Source organism: Plectropomus leopardus, chromosome 9, assembly GCF_026936395.1.
Source record: "Plectropomus leopardus strain MGB_pleo_1.0 chromosome 9, ASM2693639v1, whole genome shotgun sequence".
Taxonomy (NCBI): domain Eukaryota; kingdom Metazoa; phylum Chordata; class Actinopteri; order Perciformes; family Serranidae; genus Plectropomus; species Plectropomus leopardus.
Genome location: NC_142184.1, coordinates 18,405,170 through 18,430,543, shown reverse-complemented (window position 1 = coordinate 18,430,543; position 25,374 = coordinate 18,405,170). Strand labels below are relative to the sequence as shown.

The following is a 25,374-nucleotide window of genomic DNA, read 5'->3' as shown; positions in this document are numbered from 1 at the left end:
AGATGTACAGATGGAGAGATAGATGTATGTGTGTGTGTGTGTGTGTGTGGTGTGTGTGTAGATGTATAAATGTGTAGAGAGATGTATAGACAGATTTATAAATAGATCTATAGATCTACAGATAGATAGATAGATAGATAGATAGATAGATAGATAGATAGATAGATAGATAGATAGATAAAACCTTGAATGTCCTCAAATCCTTGGCAAAGATCAGTGAGGACAGCAAATATTGAAAAGTTGAAAATTAGCAATTAATTTATTTTATATACTCATAAAGATAATTAATATTTCTTTAATAAATGGCCCCTGGCCTCCTGTCATTTTATAAAAGTGGCCCCATGGCAAAGCAGGTGAGTATATTGAGTCTTGTCTTACATTCCTATAGACAAGGATGAACTCAAACTCAAGAAAAGTTCCTCTCACACAGAGGCACTTTAGAGAGAGCACATTTCTGCTGATATGCTCATGTGTCATGTGCCAGCAGTCCACATCGGCATCCTGCCCACAGCTGTAAAGCACTCGTCTTTAGCTGCTGTCTGTTTTGCATGCTCATAAAGCACACCCTAAAAAGTGCTTCCCTAATGGTGCTGTAATCATTATCGCCTTATCCCAGAGGATGCAAAAAACTTGCAGTAGTCCTGTGTCACTAAATACATTTCCCCTCCATATGAACACTGCAGCAACACAGAAACAGAGACACACAAAACTCAGTCTTCAGTGTTTACAATGACTGCACTGATGCAGGCGTGCCTCTTTGGCCAAGGAGTGACATGCAAACTAGTCCCATCAGATAGCATCTTAATGGTTCAAGCTATTAGCCAGCATTCTCCAAATATGAGTGAAGCAGGCTCACATTAGCTCAGACACAGAAATGAAAGGATCTGGATGAGCATCAAAAGCTTCACTGTAATTATGATAGTAGATCATTGTGTTTATTGTGGCCTCTGAACTGAATATAGCAGGTGCAGGTTTGGTAATAAAGCCAGGTAAGGTGGGGTGTGTGTGTGTGTGTGTGTGTGTGTGTGTGTGTGTGTGTGTGTGTGTGTGTGTGTGTGTGTGTGTGTGTGTGTGTGTGTGTGTGTGTGTGTGTGTGTGTTGGACTGAGCCTGAGCCTGGGTCAGAGTCCACCACACTGGGCTCTGAGGTGTGGCCTCACACAGTGGAGCAAACAGTCTGACTCATATTGTAAAGAGACTCACTGCCCGCTGCATCAAAGCATCAAAACCCGTTGTGGCATAAAACATAGTTACATAGGCCGAGTTTTAGAATTGGACTATCCAATTCATATAACATTAAATTAAAAAACATAATTTAACTGAAATTGTATTGCTATTTTATTACCAGCCGTGTCAACGCTGTGATGGCTTATTGTTTATTTTACGGCTGTGGCCCACAAAACTTTAAAGTTGGATAGATATATCTACAAACCAGTAAGGGGGCTGGGAGTGCCAACCTCCAGGGATAAAAAATTAAGCTAAAATGAAGTGTCGAAACTACAGTTCCTCCAATGGCCACTTGAGGTTGATTCTGCAAGCCAGCCAATCATCATAAACCCCCAGGTTAAAATGCCCAACTTCACAGTAGAAATGAACATGTTTACAGCCTAGTGAAAAAAACGTTTTTGGTCTCTATAGCAACTTCCTTTTTTAAGGAGGGTAAAAAAATGTAAATTCACCTGTACATTTTATTAAGGCTTAAAATTACACATAATGAATTAAGGGCAGTCCACTCTGAGTGACAGGCTGTCTGCCGATCGTGTCCTCTGCTTCTCAGTCAGATCCACCCCTTGCTCCACAGTTACAGCCTCTTCCCCAAGTATTGTCACTTGTGGCTCAAAACTAACAAGATGACACAGCCGAAATGCCGAATTCAAGGCTTCAAGACAGGAATCCAAAAGGTGACTTCACAGTAGCTATGTCCATCATTATTACAGTCTCTGGTCCAGAAATAGGGTTCTATGAAGCAGGGAAGGGCCACCCCTGTACCCCCCGACATCACGCCCCTGGCCGACATTTGGAAAGCTGTACAGCTATAAAATATATAAAAAGTGATCCCATCATAATATGATCTCAATACTGAGTAGGTCATTCTGTAGGGTACAAATATCTGAATGAATTTACTATTCAGGCACTTTGACGCTGAGATCTCTGCTGTTTGTCTGTCACTGCGCTGCGCTGTCAGTCTGCTGCTCATTATCGATCAGCTGTATGATAAACCAGGTATATTATTTGATTTCAGTACTACTTGTTTTTTTTAATGGTTGAAAATACTAAAATTAATCTCTTGGGCTTAGTTACTTTGATTCAGACAGGAATGTGCACTCTAGTGTCCAAATGCGCACACCCCTGACGCACAGTCTGTGTTCAGGCATGTTTCATAAATACAAAACAATAACTGTGCATTTCCAATATTAATTCTCCCGGTCCAACGTGGAGATTACGCACATGGTTGAGGGGCTCTAAATCGGGAGAAATACGGGAAAATGTGACGCCGGGAGAACACCGGGAAAATCAGGAGGGTTGGCAAGTATAACTGTCACCCCATCATAGCTGCCACATTTCTACCATACAAGGAGAAGCGCTCTCTCTCTCTCTCTCTCTCTCTGTCTCTCTCTCTCTCTCTCAGGTGGGTCGCTTACCTTTACTGTCACGTGACGCCTCAGTGCGCTGCACCGGGGTAAAGGTGGACTGCTTTGTGCCGCACTGACTGTAATTTGACTGCCGCCCACAGAGAGCCCGTCGGTCGACTCTTTCCTGTCTGTCAGTGAAGTGCACCTCGAAACTTTTACATTTTTATTCGGTCAGTATGTCCATCAGTCGGAAGAATTGGTCGGCTTTGTCCAGGTAAGATTGCATCTCTCTTTCCTTTAAGATAATTGGTCGCCTGTGTTTGAGAGCTGCTGCTTTTTGACAGTAGATTTTAACTTTAGTCACTGGACTGATATAAGTGTCTTACTCTTGCAGCCAAGTAAACAAAAAGTAATTTATAATATAAGCCTAAAATATCTGCAGTCAGTAGCATATTGAGCCTACAGTAGCCTATGAAATGCTATTTTCTGTCTCTTTTTGGTGTCTACTTCAGCCTGTTATTACAGGTCTCCAGCCTTTGCGATGATATTTGAATAATATGTTATAAAGTCAGAGTTAGCTTTTCTGAAGTCCAGACATAACTGGAAAAAAATCTAAATGAAATAAATAAATGTGTTCCTTAGGAGGAAACATCAGCCTACTGTAACTGGCTGCACCAGTAGAGTAGTGCATCCTGTGTTTTCTACACACATCCTGTATAATAATAGACTGAATGGTTTATTTGAGTTTGTTTCGACAAGCAACCGACTGTAACTCATAAATAGTCGACAAACAAGTAAAGCAGGTTCTATGTAACCGTTATTATAACCCCAATCTCTCCTTTCCAACAACCAAAGCAAGCACTTTGATTTATTTGTTTAGATTTCATAGTTTTTTAATGTAGCGTTTTAGACACTGTTTTGTGAAATTCCACCTCTGTTTCATTTTCTGTTTCACGTTCACGTTCTCTGATCATGTCCATCTCCTGTGCATATTATGGCTCTGTCCTCAGCTTAGCGCGCCAGTGGACAATGGAGGACGAGGAGGAGGTGGAAAGGGAGAGGAGGAGGAGGGTAAAGAGCTCAAGCAGCACCGCTGACCCCGATGCTGACTTCAGCCAAACAGCCGGAGACACGCCCACCAGTGATAGCACCTTTGGGACAGACTCCACAAGTGAGATGTCCCAGGGCCTAAGCAGGTTATTCTTACAATTTAGTAAAGCCCTTTATTCATGTGTACCTGTTAAAGCTTGATTCAAAGATTGTCTGAACAAGTTTCTGTTGCTGTAGGTGCTCTGCTCCTCTTCTTTCTGCTTGCTTATGCACTGCTACTATCTCCCTCTCCTTCTCTTTCTTATTTATTCTCTCCATCTTTCTTGAATGTTAAAGGGCCACAGGGATGTAAGAATCCATCATCTTTGATAAAACACCTTTTCAGTGGATCGATTTCAAGGGCATAGAGAGAGAGCGGATTCTTACACTTTTGTCCCATGGGAGTGTGTCATCTGTATACTTTCCAAACACATGAAGAAACATGATACTATGCAGGCAAAGTATGAAAAGCTGTCAAAAACACCACCAGCTGAGCTCCTGGAGCAGGGTCGCACTTCAAAGAGAGAGGAACTGTGGAGCCATTCATTAGAGAAACCTGATCAGATACGGGACAGACGGGTCCTTTCCTTCACTTGAGACCATCCATAAAATATATGTTGGTCACTCACTTTTGTGTGTGTGCCATTTCTCTTCAGCGTGGAGCAGATGCAGCTGGATTTTGTGGAGATGCTACGTGTCCGTGATGAAAAGCGGAGGATGAGGCATGTGGAGACGCTGAGGAGACAGAAGGAGGTAGGGGACGGTGAAACGGAGGCCTGCACAGGAGGAGAAGGAGGAGGAGCCAGGGTGGAGCTACTAGGGGACTTGGATGAGGAGCAGGGTGGTGTGTTGCCCTCTGTGGAGACCAAGTCCAAACCACAACCACCCCCAAAAACAGCCACTTACACTCCCACCACCAACAGCAGCAGCAGCACCTCCATCACAAACAGACAAGTAAGACCGGAGTTACTTTTAACCTTTCAACAGAGTGAAAGAAATATTTTGTTATCATAGTTATTATATGACAACACAATTCGGATTCTACAACTATAGCGGCTCTGTGAGGGTGCACATAGGCACAGTGTGCTTTGTGCAAAAAGCTAAGATGCGCATCAGTTTTAAATACAAAGTGCAGCTGAGGCCGATGATAATGTCATTAGTTTATCAGATATAGATGAAAAGGTGCTGGATCACCAAAGTGATGAGAATGCATCCTGTGGGAATCATGAAAGGTAAACCAAAGCCGATCTAGGGAAAAAAATACTGCAATATTTCACAGGATAAGTGAAAACTTGGACCTGCTGGTGATGCTAAGGGTTCTGACACACCAAGCTGACAGTCGGCTGTTGGTCGATGTTAGGCCATCACTGAGCATCTGTTGCCCTAGTTTTTGCATTGTGTCCCCTACTGTTAGACTTAATTGACTCTTGTTGCCTGTATTTTGGCCGATTGAGTATGCTGGTCTGGCATTGAAGCTCACGGAGCCCATTGGTGAATGAAATCAGTCTGAGTGGTAGTACAGCTCATTGCACAAGAAGAGACACACAAGTGAGGAAAGCAAACAAACGCTCAAGAGAAAAGTCAAGAGAGCATAAGATCGAAACAGACTTAGTAAGATTGTTTTTATCTATTGAGCTCTTTAGCAGAAACTGTCCATAATTGTTTATGTTTTCCCCTTTTGAAGGGTGAATACAGACTACAGACTATACTGCTGGTATAGAGAGTTATTTCCTCTCACACAGGTGCAGAACATTGGTGCTAGTTGGCTGAAGTCTTTGGTTCTAGTCTTTGTGTTCATGTTCAATCTTTTGGCCGAGACACAGGCAACATGAGGCGACGCAACAGTCGGCTTTTGTTGCCATTAGTTCTTTGATGTCAGTTTGGTGTGTCTGGAAAAGTCAGGGAATCACCAAAGTCATTCAGAATCCTTTTCTGGGGACTACCAATTAGGGATGTACTAATGCTGATACTGATATCAGATATTGGGCCAATTTTGACTCAAATAGCTGGATTGGGTATCAGTGGCAATAGGCCCAATCTGTTCAATTCAGTTCTATGTTTACATCTTATTATTACGTCATGTATAAGCAGCACACCAGTAGACGGCATGATGTGCACAATTTATGTAGTTGTCTTGTTTTATACTAGATTTTTAATTCCTGTTGATGTTTTGACCAATGTGTCACTGCATTTAAAAGGTTTACACTTAAATTCAAATCTCTTTTTTCCCCTTCTTTTTTTTCCAAATTGCTGGGGTACAATTTATAATTTTAGTAATAAGAAGTAATCAGTAATTCTTAAAATTTATTTTAAGAAGTAATCAAAAATCTACTATTTTTATTACGTATAAATGAAAATCTACGTATTTATTTGTTACATTCTGTTTTACAAAGTTAAGCAATGTTTAAGTCAAGTCTCACATATAGAAGAATGATCCAAGTCACTTCCACACAGTGAGGCAGAGAGCTTATTTATTAAATAATGGCATCGGATCAGTACTCGGCATTGTCCGATACACAAAAAGCCAAGGTATCAGTATCAGGACTGAAAAAAGTTATTAAGATATTTCAGTCTGGCGCAAAGTGGTGGACTGACCGACCAACACTGCCATCCCTAAAGCCATTCTGTTAACATGTCAAAGTGTCAAGACAGGCAGACAAGTCATTAATGCGTCACTCAGTCATAACACGGTGCTACCCATAGTGCCACCCTGCAGTGTGGTTAATCACAGTCAACTGTTACCCCACACAGAGGGAGAGACATGTTAATCATTATCCAGATTATACAACAACAACTTTTTCTGCTCATGGGAAAATATTTATGCTGCATAGTCTGTAAAGATGGAAACATCTGACGATATTCAGGTGAACAAAGTTAGACAGAGAGAGCGCGTATATGATGTTCACACACACACACGCACGCACGTGCACGCATGCGCACGCACACACACACACACACACGTCGTACATATTTGATATTTATAAACTGTGGTATATTTTCATTCAAGCATTAGAATATAGAGATCGATGACTTAATACAAGGAAAATACTGTATGGCTCACATTTGGTCTTATTACTGGACTTGCACTTTTCCCGTGAATCAAATGATCATGCAAAACATCTATAAAACTTTGATAAGGTGTGCTTAAGGTCATAATATGAACTTTATCTTTTATGACACTAGCAGGCGGCTCTAATTCAGTTCATCTGCAAATTAGGCCATAACCACACAGTGTTATGTAATGCAAGGCGTGTCTCAGGTTATCAAAAGCTTGAATGCTGTGCCCTCATGTTGATTGTCTCTCTTGTTTGTTTCTTTGTTAGCACGAAAATGGAGAGACATCAAGCAAAGACCCCGATCCCAAGCCATCATCCAACCCCGCTCGCAAGTTTGTCAGGTTAATGAACACAATTTAATTTCTTTTCCTAAGTAAGTAACACGGAAGGATCAAATACAGATCAAACATTACTTTAAGATAAGATAAAAATGTATTGATTCCACACAAGGAAACTGAAGTGACAGTGTAGCGGCGCTGTAAAACAGAAACTAAAAACAAGACATGTCTACCTACATTTATGTAGGTATACAGTAAGTATAGCATTTGGAAATTTCACATATATCTGAGAATAGTAGTCTGTTTAAATGGATAGTTCAGCTTTTTTTTTGGAAGTGGTGTTATACTAGGTACTTATCCATAGACAGTATATTACATACAGTGGATGTCAGTTGGCACAACCCAGTTTGCAAATAAAAGGCTCAGTGGAGTCTGACACGGAGGCTATGCAATGTACTACTGTGGAGGGGTCAGCAACAAAAGGTATTTTAGCCATCGAAAAAAAACAGTCCCACCTAAAAAAAACAATATCACCTTATAGGTATATGCTATATTAAAAGCATTTTCACCACACTCCCTTGAAAAAACAGTAATTTTAGCACGCTTAAAACAGGAGCTGCTTGTCTACCACTGCTGTAATCAGTTAGTTAGTAGATTTTATTGTGTGACTTTGATGAATCTGAAGTATCCTATTTAAACCCCAAAGTCACACGATAGCACAAACATGTGTTCAGCCTTGTTAAATCACTGTTTGTCTAAATGGAGTCTGGCTTTGAAGAGAGCAATATAATTGCTTTATTTTCCCTTTGGAAATCACTTCACAGCAGTGTTTTGCTAAGGTTCCATGTCTGACTCCAGCCTACTTCTGCAAATGCCGGGCGTGCTGACTAATATCTATTGTGTATAATATACTGTCTATGGATAAGTACCTCATACAACCCTGTTTTAAGAAATCTGAACTTGCTCTTTAATATAATCTCACATCGATCAGCTGGTAAAATAGTTGGGGAGATTATTGTCCAAGAAGTTTGGATAACAAGTTCCCCATAGTATAATTTTATTGGTTTGAAGCATTATGACAGCCTTTCTTATGCCAGGGGTGTACACAGAGCGTAGACAACAATATTTCAAAGTGAGTCTGGTGAATAAGGTACAGCAGTAAAGACTTCAGTACTCTGCAGCTTTACTGTGAGCTGGATCACTGATTGCTCTCTCTCATGCACATCTTCAACTGACCTTTCACTTCACTTGTGTTTCTGGTATTTTGCAGTTCTGTCTCCATCTCACTTGACAAAAGCCCCTCCACCAGCAGCTGTACAAGTCCCCTGAGCCCTCGGTCCCCAGTGTTCTCAACTCAAGAACACTGGCCTTCACCTTGCCAGAGCCCATCTCCTCAGGGAGCTAAAAGCCCCGTTCAAAACGGACACACATGGGAGGTATTTTAACACAAACACCGTCAGATGGCATAATTTACAACACAACTATCTATGATTCATGTTTTATTTATTCTACAAAGTGCTGACACCACCACTCATCAATCCAGTACAGCAACAGCACACTCTAGTGTTAAAAAAGTAAAAGTTGCAGCCTTAATGTCAATATAAAAACATTATTGGCTCTCTGGTTGTACCTGCAGTTTACATTAAAAAAAAAAACAGTCTTGGCGAATACAAGAGCCGCGTACTGGCTCTCCATCTTCATCTGCCTGGGAATATGAATCAGAACCTATGTTGCAGTAAATTCTACATTTTTTCACTTAACCCCAGTCCAGGGTGAACAGCTCTTCCTCCAACAGCAACTTTGAACAGACAACCAAACCTGCATTTGTCAGACAGAGCTCCAGGACTATATCTTTCAGGGTAATGCTCAGACACGCACACATGCATGCACACATTCTCCCTGCTATATGCCATCATGAAGTTTTGCCTATTTGACTGTTAAAACTCCATTTAATCTTGCATCAGCCTATCAGTTCAGGGTAATTTGCTTGCGCCACTCAAGCTTCAGTATTATAGCTGAAGCAATATTTACCAGCTTTAACTTCTGACTGGTTGCTTTGTTAACACCCTGACTCATCACAAGAGACATATTGACTGTGCTGGTCATTAGCTTTTGATGTTTAGACGGCTGTAAGGTCTAGTACGCATTCACATACACTTGTTTTTTAACAGTTGATGAGGAAGAAAGAAGAGGAGAGTGCGCCACTGCAGAGGAGGTAAGAAAACATCCTTGTCTTTGATTTTAGTCTCTTTTCTGTGCCTGCGCCTCAGTTTGATAGCTGACTGACTTTATTATCTTTTAGTGCCAGTGTGAGGATGGCCTCCAAGAAATTTGAATGCAACACAGTAAGCTTCTTGGTTATTTGATCTCATTTTTAGTAAGATTTACAGTCATCAGTTTGCACCTTAGAAACGTATTCTTTTGATACAAGCTGAGTAAATGATCACAGATGTCGACTTGGATCATAGTGCATCAAAATATTATGATAAAATGTATGTTATTTGTGTTAAAATTGTACATGGATGATAACATGTTACTTATCCACATCCAGGACCAAAATGAAGATGAAGACAAAGCATCATCTTTCCAGAGAAAGTGAGTTTGTAAAGCCGTGGGGTTTTTTTTGTACATAATATTGTTATTTTAGTCAAAGTGAGTGTGCATACCTGGATCCGTGCATGTGTGTCGTCTGTTATCCAGTTCTAGACAGAGGATTTCCTCCAGATCCATCCAGGAGAAGATGGAGAGACTGGCTCAGGCTGCACAGGTCAGACAGTCTGCAACAAATCAAAGCAACTAAACTTCAGTAACTGTTAAAGAAACAATAATTTTCTTCCTCTATATCAATGTTTTTTTTCTTCCCTGACTTTGCTACATGTGCGTAGAAGTCAGAAATGACACGATCACCAGACATGGCCCAGAGGACCCTGTGCCTGCTGGACGAGGTGTCCAGGAAGAGAGGCCTCTTTGAGAGGGAGCAGCAGGCAGCAGCCCCCACCAGCCCGGGAGTTTCCAGACAGGTACATTCATTACTCATTTATCAGATCTGCATGTACATCAGTGAATTAACTGATATATTTACTTGAATGGGTTGTAATTATTTCACATCTGTGTTGGAAATTGGTCAGGAATTTAGGAGCTTCGCATCAGGAATGTCAGACCGGATCAATCGCTGGCTCAACAAGACCAACCAAACTGGGTCTTCACACTGTCCAACTGTGAGGCTATTTGCATTCTTTCATGTCTGTTAAAACAGTGTCACAAGCAGCTAGAGGGCAGTAGTACTCCTTCAGCTATGCTATTTGTGCATGGAGTGTCCTGAGCAGGATATATATTTTCCTTCTTTCTGCTTGGATTTTAAAAAATGGGGTTTTAAAAAATGGGGTTTCTCTACTAATCCCACTTCAACTATGAATATTTATAATTCAGTTGTTTAGATTTAAGTTGGTTAATCTCTATAAACAGATACCTGCATATGTGTGCAGAATGTGTGGGCAACAGGACACGATTTTGGTATCAGAATCGTTTTGGTTTCCGTTTGTAGTCCAAGTTGTATTTAGTATTTAAATGGGCGTTGGTCGCCTGCGGGTGAACAGTTCATGTGGAGAGCAAAAGAGGCGGAACTCATTGACCGAAATGCAATCTCACAACCCATGGCTATTGAGTGACAATGATTTAAGTTAGATTTCAATTAGCTTTTTTAATTATTAAACTGCATTCATACGTAAAATATCTGTTTATAGAGATGAGCTGCAATGCTGTCTGGACCCGCTGCTACTTGAACTGTAAATACTGAGTGGTACACAAAGGAGGAAGTCTTGGTCCGGATATCCACTGGCGGAGCAGGATTTCCCAAAATATTGGCCGTTGCCCCCAGTGGCGCTGTCGTCATCAGACGTTAGCTGATGGGTACCCAGATTGAGAGTTGGTTGACTTAACTTTAGAAGATTAGTTTCTGAATTTAAATTCCACATTCAAAAAAGTTTTTATGACACACAGATGTTAGTTTTAACAGTAAGGTTTCCATGTTTATGGGGACACTGCAGTCTATGTTGTATCCAAGCAAATGCAAGATGTTTTTGATTGTCTGTCTTTATAAAGAAATGTATCAGACACATATCAGTATAAATGCTGAACAAAAATATAAATGCAACACTTTTGTTTTTTGGTTCCATTTTTCATGAGTTAAAACAAAAGATCTAAGACTTTTTATGCAAGTTAAAGATTTATTTCTCTTAACTCATGAGAAATGTGAGCAAAACAAAAGTGCTGAGAAATGTTTTTATTCAGTGAACATATACAGAGAACATATATGTTCTGCTCTTTCTTCTCTCTATTGTATTGAGGGTTCATTGTCTCGTAGAAATATGTTATTATTAATATTTATAGGACATGAGACACGTGGACATCACCAGTAAGAGAAGCCTGTTTGAGAACAGAGAGGAGGACAGTGTCCCAAAAACCAGCCCTGGTAAAATCTACAAGTGAAGGACGTCCATTCATAATGCCCAGCGGGTAAGATTACTGTCCCACACTGCACTTTAACATAACTTTTTTTAGTGAAATATAAAAATGTGTTTCTTCAGCAACATTTTCTCACCTCTCTGTGCCTTTATTTAAAGGATTTAGTCAACATCGAGAAGAGATGAAGAGAATTGGGGGATTGTGGGATGCCATGACTGACTGATTGTTTCTTCAAGCCTTTCATGTTTTGTTTTTTTTTCCTCGCTGCCAAAGCACACAAGAAAACAGATATGTCAAATATAGAAAAAAATGAGTTGAGCTTTAGCTTTAAAGGAATAGGAGGATTGTTTTTAAAGTTAGAAGGCGTCAATCAAACACTGCATTGCTTCTTTAAGTACAAATAAGTCTTATTTTAAACACTGAAACTGTTCAATGTGTGAGGAGAAGAGTGAAAGGCAAAGTAGACATGAGTGAAAAGGAAAAGTGACAGAAAACAGGGAGAACAGTGATATATTTGTTTAAAAACTCTCCAGCTATTTGCCTTCACTTTGTTTAATTTTGTTATGCACTTTAAAAGGTGATGGTCTTAATGGTGCCTTTTTTCACTGAATTACAGTAGTAGGAGTTGTGATTGTATGTTTTTGTCTAATCTGCCAAAATATATTTTTTGTTCTGTGTCAATGTGGGCAAGATGCTGCCTGTCTAAGAAATAAAATGTTTTATTACCAAAATGTCTGCCATAAATTTCTTTTAATTTCTCACTTCTCACATTTCTCAAAACAGGGGATCACTTTCTAGTTTTAAATGCACATTTACTCTGTAACATCACTAATCTCAGCTGAGAGAGGAGATAAGAGCTGGATGCCTGTGTTTTGTCAGTGGCACGTTGCCATACAAGGGGGTGAAAATGTGTGTGTGAGTGAATCATTGTCTGTGAGCAACTGTGGCTTTATCTGATCTTTTTGGCACTGCGACCCGCACTCTTGCACACAGCTGCCTTTTTTGGGAATGGTGATAATGGAGAGAACATGCTATCTAAAAGGTTATTAATAACACAACGAGGGGTTCGAAAGCTTTTTCTCCAACTGCGCAGTCTGTCCCTCACCTCACGGTCCTCTTAGTGAGAGCAGAGACCCTCTCTGCTGCTGCACAGTCTCTCCATCAGCTCTCTTTCTTCATCACTCTCACTCAGGTAAGTTTTACTGATTATAACGCTGCATGTGAGCCCGACCAGAGCACACTATATACGGTATAAAATATTGCTGTGAATAGGGCTGGGTAATATATATCAGTAATGTGATATGAGACTAAGAGGATATATGAGAGGATTTTGTCTTAGATTTTGGATATTATATCATAAGTGTTGTCTTTTCCTGGTTTTAAAGGATGAATTACAGTAAAATTATGTCATTTTCACAACTAACTAGACTTTTTTTTAGCTTATCTTCCATCTGGCCTTACACATTTGGTTATTATATTCACATTACTGATGATTATTTATCAAAAATCTCATCGTGGGAATATTTTGTGAAGGCATATACAATCAGAATCCAAAATACTTTATCAATCTCAGACAAGAAATTGTAATTCATCACTAAAGCTTTGATGTAAAGCATGAAGAGTTATAAAAAGTAGAAATAAGTATATTAAGAATACGCAAAAATGTGTGTATTGTGCTTCAATTTCACACCATATAAGATATTTAAAAAAAATATAAAATATGTCTAATACGCTGAGTATGTAAAGTGTGCAAAAATATAAAATCATAAAAAAGAAAACAGTATTATATCCCTTATGCTATATTAAAAATGTACAAATTAGTATGTCAGTGTTTATAAATATTAAAAATATATGCATCATGCTAATATATACAACACAACATATACATACTTAGAAATAAGAATAAGAAATATATACAATATGCGCATCATATATCAATATTGAGGTATTTGGATAAAAATATCTTGATATTTGATTTTCTCCACATTGCCCAGCCCTACTGTGGTTAGTAAGCTGTAAAAAATACAAAGGGTAACATGATTTCTAGGTGAATTCACAGCTTTATGTTTAATGCTCAGATTTGGGGCTGCACACCTGAACGCTCCCTGCCATGTCTGACAACGAGGAGGTGGCGGAGGAATACGAGGAGTACGTTAAAACTTTCATTATTGTGCACCATACAAAAACTGTTATACACGTTTCTGCTTGAACGCTCTGTACATGTCTTGTGCAGCTGTGAAAATATGCCCTGTTACACAATTGTGCATGGAATTTACATATTACATTTGTGCATATTTTAATGACAGGTGTGTGTTCTTATAATCTGATGACAGATTGTTGTGTATGTTTGCCTCTGCATTAGAATACTATTAATATGTATATATGTTTTAATTTCACAGGGAGCAGGGAGGTAAGAATCATGACTCATCATATACTGCGCATGATCCCGACAGCACTGACAGATTTGAGCTACTGTAAAAGCTAAAGTCATGTTGTTCTGACAGATGATTTCTTTAACTAATCCACTGAGCTTAATATAATAACCTGACACTCGTGTTTACTATATACACTATGAAGTGGATGGATAAGTTTCTTTTCAATGAAAATGTCAAATTGATGTATGAAATCTGAATTTTCAGTCTGTTTGTTTAGCTTTCATAGCTGCAGGTTATGTGGAATATACAACATAAATAAGCAAGGCACAGTATTATATGGGCCTTTTTTGTCCTAACGTTCGATGCTCATCATAATGCAGCACAAAGTGTGTTTGTACCAAAATATTTCCTTGAGATTATTTTGACAAGTCCACAGGATGTAAAAGTTATTTGTTCAGGGTTTTGATAATGATTTCCTCTTCCTGATTCTTTTTTTTTCTTTGTAACTAGTTGCAGCATTACAGTAAAAGTATTTATGTGTGTAAATCATGTAGAACTTTATAGTAGTGTGATTGTAAATTCTTTCTCTTTGTATTTTTTCTGTCTACGTGATTTAGAAGAAGAGGCTGCTGAAGGTATGAGACATTTGTGAATGAAGCTCTGGGTTATCGATGAATGATTTGTGGTCATGTTTTAGTACGACTCTTACCAGAACAACAGGTGGGATGATGAACACTGACTGTCAGGGTGCCTGTGGTTAAAATAACAGATCTGTGACTCAGTGGTGGAGGATGCTTTAGCTATGTAAAAGTACTAATATCACCCTGTAAAAAGTACCTCATTACAACTTTAAGTCCTGCATTTAAAATGTCACTGCAGTAATAGTATGTCAGTATAATAAGGAAAAATCTTTTAGTAGCATTCAAAGTAAAACTACTTAGGCAGACAAATTAGTACTGAAAATAGTGAAAAATGGCATCACAATTAACCAAAAGTGGCATCTTGCTTTGTGCAAACAATAGTCCTAACTTAAAATTATTTAAAAGTAAATAATTTTTTTTTTTTTTATAAAAAAAGAAGAAGAAAAGTAAGCAGCAAATCCTAACATTTGGGGAAACTTAATGTGTTTGGCCTTTTTGCAGGAAAAATTATTGTTAAAATAGTTGCCAATTAATTTTCTGTCAGATGATTTACTGATTAATAGAATAATCATTTAAGCTGGTATACTTTTAAACTCTTGGGTTCCCTTACTTACAACAAACCATTGTATTTTAAAAGCACTTCATGTTTTTCACGCAAAAATATATATTTTTTCTAACAATATGTACATCTGAACCGTAGTGAAGTAGAAGTATTAAGTGACATGAAAACTATATACTCAAATACAAGTACCTCAAATGTGTAGGCTACTCAACTACAGTATTTGAGTAAATGTACCTAGTTATATTTCAACACCAACTGTGTGACTGACATTCATGAATGACTGCATTAAAGTCATTCGTCCTTCTTTTAAATACTTCTCTCTTCCTTTCCGACTGACTGCCTGATTGCTACTGGCTGCGTTTCTGGCTGACTGGCTTTACTAAATGGCTTTGTGCTTTTGCTCAGCAGGGGAGCAGGAGGTAGAGGAGGAGGAGGAGGAGGTGGAGGAGGAGGTGGAGGAGCAGGAGGAGGCAGAGGAAGGTACTGCTTGTGCTTTGAGCTGAAAGCATCTCTTTTAAGATTCTCCATAGATGGAAAATGATGGCTATTTTTGTGGACACAGTGCCAGTACTGGAATACCTTTTTAATCAGAAACACACTACATGTAGAGTGATAAAGTCCATCATGCACATGCACAGTATCTGGGCTTAAACATTGTGATACAAAACGTAATTTAAAGTACAGATGTTTCAACACTATTATCCTTTTCCCAATGCCAATTCTGACACTTGAACTTGCATATTGGCTAAAACTATTCTTTTGTCTATTAGTTGCATATTTATGTATTTAATCAACATTGATCAAGGCATACATTAATTTATTCATGATAAATTATTGTCATGATCTGTGCTCTGTGGATGAATGACTGATCCGACTTCTCCAGATTAGCAGTGTAAACTATCTAAAGCCCAAATAAACTTTGTCTGAGTGCACAAAGTCAGTCTCTTTTTGCCATCAATAATGGAGGTATTTTAAATACTGATGCTGCAAGTGTCACCTGATGAGACCTTGCCACTTTGCTCTCTCTTATCTAAAGTTCCCAAATACTGACTGAACTGCTTATGAACTTGTGCATGCAATTTGTTTTTGAATGCCGGCTTTATCATACCATTTGAAAGATCCCTTGTCAGAGCTGAGAAGGTATTGTGTCATCACATCTATCTCACCCAAAATATATATATATACACACTCTCTCTCACTCTCTCTCTCTCTCTCACACACACACACACACACACACACACACACACACACACACACACACACACACACACACACACACACACACACACACACACACACCAGCTCATCTGTCTACTTTAAATACCAGAGGTGGGTAGCTCATGCGTAACGCTTGTTATCTCTCTGCACGATTTACCATGGAACAAACTGTCAAAATATCAGTCCAACAACCAAACTAACTTCATGTCTCCCAAAAGCGCAAACAAGCTCCTGCAGGCAGGATTTAGGGGAAAGTTATTAACAAAACACTTAATTCAGTTTTGTCACTATGACGTCATGAAAATTGTCAGGTTATTGACACAAGAGAGTGATGGTTCCAGTAATGCAATGAGTCAATATCACACCCAGTGAGTGTCAAAATTTCCAACTGATATGTCACTTTTTTCTGTTTTATTTTCTTTTGTGACAGAGGGTGTGCAAGAAGAGGACACACCTGCTGCAGAGGAGGAGACCAACGAAGAACAAGGTGAGGAGCTGGATGATATTCTCCCATTTGCAGTAACCTTACCTTGTGCACTTTCCGCAGTGGTTTCTGAGATGGACAGTGTGTCGGAGTCTCTTGCTCAAAAAGTTACAAAATGATTTACTGTGGCTCACAAAAATGTCTGTACACTTGATATACCTGTAATAATACAGCTAAATGGGCAATATGAGGGGAAAAAAGCTGCCTCAGAGACATTAAGCGTTAGCTAGCTCAGATGACAGCACAAAGATTCATGGGTAAGAGTTAGTCCGTCATTAATGTTGTGTACTGTAAATTAAATGGGTTTTATATTCACTAAAAATATGCTGTATTCATCTTAATGTGCATTTTCAGACAAATTTACTTTCTGAAAATAAAAAAAAAAAAAAATAGCAAATAATAATTTATAATAATAACTTTTTGAGAAAGAGACTGGCATACCATTGACCTCAGAAACAAACATGACGTTGCCAATAATTACTTGTATAATGGCTTAGTACTTTATGTACCATAAAAGGTTATGTAAATACACTTTACACCAGCATACATGTTACTGTAGACTGTAGGCCCAGTTTAATACGCACTTTTATACAGTGTCTGTAGCAGTGGGTACCTGCTCCCTCTCCCTTCCACCATAGGGATCCTTGGCCTGAAAAAATTGACGACCCCTGCCCTGTTTAGACTGAAGACATGTAGTCAGTGTTGTTGTTTGTGTGTCAACTTTGGTTCCCGAGCAAAACATCTAAGTGTATTGTCGTTGGGTGTTGACAACAAAGTAATGATGGTAAATGTATTCTGTTCGTAATCATTAGTCAGAGACAGATGGGAAAAGGATCTGCTGTCTCAGTCACGCTTCACTTTGGTATGTGACAGTCTGCAGTGACTTGATGAGGTTGTACCCTCATGTTTTCCTTGTCTCACTCTCTTAGTCACATCAGACATAGCCACTGGCTGGAAGTAAACCCCTGGTCTCCCAGCCCTCCCATCCCCCGAGGCTCCTGCTTATTAGTCAGAATGAGACATTTTCTTAATCAGCAACACTCAGGCGTTTCTTTCTCTTGTTGCCAAACATGTAAAATGAGAGGAAAGTCAGTCAGATTCAAAGTCATCTTTCCATCTTATCTGTGGGTCACATCAGCAAACCCCTATAAAGTACTTGTAAGCTGTCACATAATGTGTCACACGTTGTGCTGGAGAACTTTACAACCTGCCACAGTAATTTGTGAATGCAGCATTTCTCCTGCCATTTTAATTTATCGTCTGAGTAGTTTGTTATTGGCCATTCTAGGGATGACATTATTAGTTTAGTCTGAACTGAAACATCTTCACAAGTACTAGAGTGCCGTGAAATTCTGTGCACACATTCATGATATAAATGCCACTGACTTTGGTGATCCCTGACTTCTCCTCTAGCCCAGTGTTTGTCAACCTTTTTCTTGCTAAGGGCCACTGGATTGATACATAATAGGGCACGGACCCCAATTTGATAAGATTTTACTTCTGGAACCTCCATCTTAGAAATATTTTGATTGTTTAGGACTTTAATTCTATAGCTGTTAATTAAAATTGGAAGCAAAACCTATGAATAGAATAGTCAATCTCATGTCCAAGGGTATGGTTGTTTTTTTTTTTCAATATTTGGGGGGACACATATTAAGCAAAGGGTCTGGAAGTCCTCCCCCAATAACTTTAAAGAATTAAACACTTAAATCCCTGCATTCTAGTGATTTTTTGCAAACAATTTGTGCCTTTTTGTGCATCTATTTATGGTGGAATGTGCAGGAAATCAGACTTTCTCGCTATATTGAATTACTCTCTCTCTCTCAAACCTAGCAACAAATTTAGCGACTTATTCAGACCATCAGAAAAAGAGAATTATATTATTCAGCAATTCATTCCACTGCATGTTTCTCAGAGTAATCACAGTCCGCGGCTCTTGCATCATCAGTGTAGGGTCTCTCCCTCCCTCCCCCTTAGCGCTGTGCATTGGGTGTGTGACAGGCAAGAAGAGAGAAGATGCTGCTCACACTGGGAGTTCAGCTGTAGTGAGTTTCTATGGTTGATGCTCTTGCTCTCTAGATTGAAAGTGCAAGAAAGTGTCACACTATAATATAAGCACCATAGCTCTTGTGCCATTAAAACGTTTTGTTGAGGATTGTTCTGTAGAATCTAAAGTCTTTTGATGCCTTTTTGCCACTTTTGGACCTGGAGCTAGTTACTTTCATTGGAACAGAGTTGGCAACATTGGTGAAAATGTCATGCTCTTTCCTGCTTCAACTGCACACAAAGCTTAATCCTCTCTATGGTTTATGGCAGATGGCAAGCATTACTTTTTAAGCTTGCATTAGCCCATCACCTTTTTTATTGTAGGCATTGTTGCATCAGTGAGTCAGGTTCTAACAGTTTGTCAAAATAAAAGTATCTTTCATTGGTTTATTGGGTCAACAATTACACATGTTTTATATATTGAGGTCAACATAAATGGTACATGGACCTGACTTTCCAGTCTTCTAGTCTTCCGACCACTCAAAGCGCTTTAACACTACATGTCACATTCACCCATTCACACACTTGTGGCCAAGTCTACAATACAACCATACAAGATGCCAACTACTACACACTCACACAACAACAAAACACCCATCGGAAGCAAATTTGCGATTCAGTATCTCGCCAAAGGATACTCCAACATTCAGACCGGACGAACCAAGAAACCAAATCAAAATCTTGAACAGATATTAATGCTTCCCAGAGGATGAATTATTGTGACTTTGGTCATCCTTTGCCTTTTCATTAAGCACCACTATCAGGGCAAAATTTCAATTTGTCTAGTACTTTGGTTTAAGATCAAATACCTGGAAAACTATCCTTTCAGCTGAACCCTTGCGGCCTTTGTTCCAAATTTTTAACTGAGTGTCACTCAGAGGTTACGGATGCCGTACCTTCTTTGGTAACTGACTGCTTATTATCTATACAACTCTATGACAGAGTGTTATTTATGACATGTGACACACGCAGCACTTTACTTTTGAGACACACACACATACCAACGCAGATAAGCGCACAGTACTTAACTGTCTCAGTGTTCTATTTTGGTCTTTCTCTTGTTTTTATGTACTCTGACTCTGTAATTATGTCTGCCAGCACTCCTAAAACACAACTGACACGACTGTCCCCAAACACCACACTAATTTGACACACATACTCACAAACTCACACAAGCCTCTCAAGTATTTTATTTTGGTTTCAGATGGAGAAGAGGAAGCAGAGGAGGGAGAAGGTAACACTTTATCTAAATTGCATCATTTGGCACACTTTGCATTTTGTCAGTCTGTTTTTCTTGGATGTGCTCAACGTTAACCTCAATTGCAACCAGGATTATACTCAGATAAACTCTTAGCCGCACAAAATTCCCCAACTTCTACAAGCACACACACAGCCTCCATTGTTATACCCAACTGGCACTTCCTGGTAGGATTATGTAATGTTTTGGTGTGCTGTTGGTGTGTGTGTGTGTGTGTGTGTGTGTGTGTGTGTGGTCTGGACTCACTCAATGGTGACTTTCTTTCTTATTTTCTTTCTGAACAGAGGAGGAGGCCAAACCAAAATTCAAGTGAGTAACAATACTCAATAATGTACAAACACACACACACACAAGTCTATTTTTCTACAGCAGTGGTTCCAAATCTAGGGATCCTGACCCCCATTACGGGTCACCTAAGCTTTACAAGGGGTCTCCAGGCATTCTTAAATGTAAGGGGTCTAAGACAACAAAGAACATAGAGAACACCTATATATTATCTGGTGTGTTTTCAATTTCTGTGAAGAAAACATAAAATTGCCATATATTAAGTTTTGATTATTACTTTAAATATAAACTCAGGAGATGGGCACAGTGAGGACCTAAAAACAGGCTATATTCACAGAACCTTCAATCTCCTTTAAACAGCTCATCCAGCATTAGAAAAACAAACAATTAAAATGACCGATGATCTAAAAGAATGGCCAAGCACCAGGGATAAGAAAACACAGAATTTGCCAATAAAGAAGTCTATTAAGCATGCTACAAATGTTTAGAAATGTAAAGCAGACAAGAACCATATCAAAAGTTACTAAAAATAACAGGAAAACTCATCTCTGATATAATATTAACAGAAGTAAACTTCCACCACTTGTTTCACAAAGGGTTGCTGCAGTTATTATGTTCATTATTTGGCTAAATTGTACAGTTTATCAGTTGTTTTGTACTGCTATAATATGTCGCTTAGTCAGGGATTATCAGTTTACTTCATGATTGAAAAGAGGGAGAAAATGTTGGGATTCACTGTTGTACAGTACTGGTATGGAAACTTCATATTGCGGGGCTAATTCTACTTTTTACACACATAGACTCTGAATTAAAAGAATTGAATGACTTTTTGAAAAATACACTCATTGAGTTTCTTGTAGAGAGTTAAATGAGAAGATTGATACCAGTGGTGTGTATGGTGAGGTCATCCATCATACTGCCAGCAGCAATAATAGAAGTAGCAGCTGAGCAGTTACATTAGCTTAGCACAAAGACTGGGGACAGGTGATGACAGTTAGCCTGACTGTCCAAAATTCACCGAGCAGCCTCTTTAAAAGCTCGCTTAATAACGTGTTTGTTTAATCTGCGCAAAGATACTGCCTCCGAACAAGAAATAGTCTGTATAGTTGTGTTTGCACTTTTGTTTTTGTGTAAATTAAACTAACGAGGGGAAACACTAAGTTGTCACAATCACACAACTCTTAAAAACGTGACGCAATTTGCGCCCAAAATCATAACGTGACTCCTTTTCGGAGTCATAACTCAGTCAAATATGAACATACAAACATTAAAAACGTTTTTTAGGATTCAGTGTGACTTACATGTCCCGAGAATATCAGTATGTCCATTGTCCATCCATCCATTTAAAACTGCCTGGTACTCCCCCAAAAACACGCGCTCCTCGTGACAGCAGAGCGTCCTTTAAAATCTTCACGTTTTTAACGTTTATTTAACGTCAGAGTACTTCGGGGATACTTATCGGTGTATCCATGCAAACCGGAAGCACTAATGGCTAATTCGGCACACTTCTTATGGTGCCAATTTGCCAAAATGTAAACAAATATATAGGCAAAATAAACGGGACTCAAGTTTTAGCTGGATCTCAGTTTAAATCTCAACATTATGCTTCCTGTTTACATCCCCCAAAGCATTATGGGTAGCTATATATGTAAGTAGGTTAAAAAAAAACTAAATCGTCGATATCTATCACATACAAGTAAGACCTGTTGCGCTTATAAATATTCATTGACATTAGTTAAACTTCAGATTAAATAGCACCTATTTGGTTTTAAACCTAAAAATAACCCTAATTCTAGCTTTGGTAGAATTATGATGAGGTTTATTGGCATGTAGGTTTTCACACAGGCCAACAAGAAATTTGCTTTGGTGCATAATGGTCACCATAAACATAAGAGAAGAGAAAAACAAACAAATACGTCCACTGCAAGTTAAAAATCTTGAATATAAAATTGATAATAAGATATATGTGAAAATTTTAATTTTAATTTTATTTGTGTACATATGCTATCATTAATCACCAGTGGTTAGTAATGCAACTGAATGAAGCAGGCAGAATATGAAATGATAAAGACTTAAATCTAAAATGTAGGATATCTCATTTGCATTCATAACTTGTTAAAGTACATTAAGTAATATTGTGGACTTGACAGTTAATAAATATAGATACAAAAAAAGCTGCTTCTAAGCATCAGTGACATACACAGACATGCTTGAATACATTAATTATTATAATATAATAATAATATATAATATTATTACAAAGGGACATTAATTTGGCATGTTGAACCTGCTCACTACATTATATCATCATTTGAAATCCACAGTGTAAGTGTTTCTATGTCTTTGCATTTCTTTCTTACTTTACTGTATAACTGTCACTTTAAATATTTTTTTTCCTTTTTAATGTTCAGGCCATTTATCATGCCCAACCTTATACCTCCTAAGATCCCAGATGGAGAGAAGGTGGATTTTGATGTGAGTCACAAACTTGCAGGACATAGTGTGCATCTCTTTCTGCCCAATGGTGTAAAACCAATCAAATATAAACCTATAAAATTCTGCAAAAAAAGCACTGCACCCTTGTTTCTGTAGGATATACATCGCAAAAGGATGGAGAAGGACCTGATGGAGCTTCAGACTTTGATTGAGGTTCACTTTGAGAGTAGAAAGAAAGAAGAAGAGGAGCTCATTAATCTCACAGAGAGGATTGTAAGACCCACTCTACCGCCAAATAAAATCTAAGCATATTCACACAATTGTACCATCAAAGCTGGCTTTAAGATCAGCTATGATAATGATCTGTTGTGCAGGAGAAGCGCCGTTCCGAGCGAGCAGAGCAGCAAAGAATCCGCAGTGAGAGGGAAAAAGAGCGCCAGAAGCGACTTGAGGTATTGTCATGTTGCTGTAATATACTGTACACTTCCCGCATCTGCTGAGTGAGCCACCCTCCAACATTTCACTCCTGGTCCTCTTTCTTTGTGGTTTTGTGTTTGTTTAGGAGGAGAGAGCTCGAAAGGAGGAGGAGGAGGCCAAGAGGAGAGCAGAGGATGACGCAAAGAAGAAGAAAACCCTCACCAGCCTCCACTTTGGAGGTTACATGCAGAAATTGGTGAGCAGGTGGAGGGTTCAAAGTTAAAATATTATACTGAAGCAGTTAAAATATTAAAATAATGTGGACCAGAGCCATGTTTTATTTCACCTCACCACAGACAGAAAAACGGAGTGGAAAGCGGCAGACTGAGAGAGAGAAGAAGAAGAAGATCCTGAGCGAAAGACGCAAATCTCTGGACATCGAGAACATGAGCCAGGACAAAATCAAGTAGGTGCAGATATTCTCCGTCATGATATGATAAAAGTATCTCTCCACATAACAAAAATAACAAAGACAGTGTCCAATTTTTCTGTATCTGTGTCTCACAGGGAGAAAGCTAAAGAGCTATGGGAGTGGTTGCACGAGTTGGAGGCTGAAAAGTTTGAACTGCAGTACCAGATCACCAGACAGAAATATGATGTGTGTGCAACACTACACAACATATATTGTTGAAGTAATGCATAGAATATAAAAGTCCTCATCAGAGTAACATTTGCATGTTTTCTTTGTTCCAGATTAATGTGCTGAGGAACCGCGTCAGCGACCATCAGAAAACGTAAGAAGGAACTTTCTTCTTTCTGATGCCACACACACTTTTCACACAGATGCATCACGCTGGCAAACATCTGCTCACAGACTTTGTTCCAGCACAAACATCATATTCTGTTTAATAGACGAAATCATGTGAAGGGATTAGGATTAAAAGATTAAGAAAAAGAAAAGAGACAGATGAAAACCCAGAAGCTGAGATATCTTTTAGTATGAGTCAAGCCACGGGACACTCCCTAAAGCTCCTTCTGATAACACAGCAGACGGAAGACATTGTGCAACTTAACACTCTCTGTGGGTCATCACCTGACCAACCTGACAAACAACTCGAAAATTGCCTGTCAAGGCCACTGGACCATTTTCACAGCAGATATTTTGCCTTGTCAGATCAGAAAAAGCACCAGGTTAACTAGTTCCAGTGCTCTAGTATCGGTAATGCTGACTCACTGATACAAATTACTCTGACGCTGAGCCACCTTTGATGTTTATTTATTTTTGTTTTTTTCTGCTTTGACAAGTCCAAATGTCAAAGGTGTTTAGGGGTTGACAAATTGCTATTTTTACCTGATGGTGAGATGGCCTCAGAGAAAGAGAAAATAATTTGTTTCCCTATCTCGGGGAGCGGTGGTTATATGCATAACCTCCTATTCTCACAGGTTTAGTCTTAACATGTTAGTATTCCCCATGATAATTAAAGTAAAATTGGTGCCCCGATATGATTACAGTTTTGGCCGCGCTATACTGAAAATGAAGTAGTTGGTAATTCTAGCAAATTTAAAAAGTGTTTACCGTTGTTCCACACTTGAGTGAAAAGCCAATGATCATGAAAAGGGAGGGGATATGACATTGTTTAAACATGCACAGACTATTTTAATAAAAGCTAAACTATAATTTAACCTCCTGATTGACCTGCATGTTAAAAGAGTGTGACTCAGGCAGAGTCACAGACAGACTGGGAGAGCTGGCTGTATAACTGGGTGTGGCAACTGTCACACCTGTCACAGACACACTGAAAGAGCACTTGGATGTTTCACAGTGTGCTGACAGCCTTGTATATTTTGAAATGGATTGTAGAGAATTCTGCAACTTCACAATGTGCATTCTCACTGCAAAGTATCTTTGCCTCACGTGACACTTGTTTGTTGTAAATAGATCCAAGAGGACAAAAAGGGGCCTGAGGAAATAACTGCAGACGTGCTGAGTGACAAGCGTAATCATCTGCCCGCCCTGTGGCCCTTTCCTGCCACACCCCAGTCCCACCTGTTTCCTTAGTACCATCAGCTACAGCACCAGTTTTATCCAGTTTTCCAGCTCCATCTCACTCTGTTGTTTTCCTTTTATTCCTGTCCTCTAAATTATATCCTCTGTGTTTCAGGGTGTAAATAAAATCATGCTCGTTCAATTGA

At 39.0% G+C, this 25,374-nt stretch overlaps 2 protein-coding genes and 1 long non-coding RNA gene across 4 annotated transcripts in view; 2 read left to right on the top strand and 1 right to left on the bottom strand.

Annotated features, from left to right (window-relative positions):
- Nucleotides 1–21,833, bottom strand: part of LOC148188721 (uncharacterized) — a 24,277-nt gene extending 2,444 nt beyond the window's left edge. Inside the window, exons 1-2 of the long non-coding RNA XR_015777497.1 lie at nucleotides 21,630–21,833; nucleotides 9,662–9,772 (exon numbers count right to left, since the gene is read on the bottom strand). This is a non-coding gene — a long non-coding RNA (uncharacterized LOC148188721). The remainder of the gene's footprint in view (nucleotides 1–9,661; nucleotides 9,773–21,629) is intronic.
- Nucleotides 2,510–12,190, top strand: lad1 (ladinin). Its single transcript, XM_042492395.2, has 14 exons — nucleotides 2,510–2,846; nucleotides 3,583–3,768; nucleotides 4,318–4,615; nucleotides 6,985–7,058; nucleotides 8,266–8,431; nucleotides 8,762–8,854; nucleotides 9,167–9,210; nucleotides 9,298–9,340; nucleotides 9,547–9,590; nucleotides 9,696–9,762; nucleotides 9,881–10,015; nucleotides 10,124–10,213; nucleotides 11,385–11,510; nucleotides 11,618–12,190. The coding sequence occupies exons 1-13, from the start codon at nucleotides 2,809–2,811 to the stop codon at nucleotides 11,481–11,483; spliced, it is 1,377 nt and encodes a 458-aa protein (XP_042348329.1). The 5' UTR covers nucleotides 2,510–2,808; the 3' UTR covers nucleotides 11,484–11,510; nucleotides 11,618–12,190.
- tnnt2a (troponin T type 2a (cardiac)) lies at nucleotides 14,387–25,374 on the top strand. 2 transcript variants are annotated; one of them, XM_042492410.2, is made up of 12 exons: nucleotides 14,387–14,469; nucleotides 16,686–16,742; nucleotides 19,990–20,019; nucleotides 20,328–20,352; nucleotides 22,740–22,803; nucleotides 22,921–23,037; nucleotides 23,139–23,216; nucleotides 23,327–23,437; nucleotides 23,538–23,647; nucleotides 23,749–23,839; nucleotides 23,935–23,975; nucleotides 25,121–25,374. In XM_042492410.2, the coding sequence occupies exons 5-12, from the start codon at nucleotides 22,750–22,752 to the stop codon at nucleotides 25,152–25,154; spliced, it is 636 nt and encodes a 211-aa protein (XP_042348344.2). In that variant the 5' UTR covers nucleotides 14,387–14,469; nucleotides 16,686–16,742; nucleotides 19,990–20,019; nucleotides 20,328–20,352; nucleotides 22,740–22,749; the 3' UTR covers nucleotides 25,155–25,374. The 2 variants fall into 2 exon arrangements, with proteins under 2 accessions (XP_042348344.2, XP_087938257.1); XM_088082131.1 differs by lacking the exon at nucleotides 14,387–14,469 and adding an exon at nucleotides 15,406–15,517.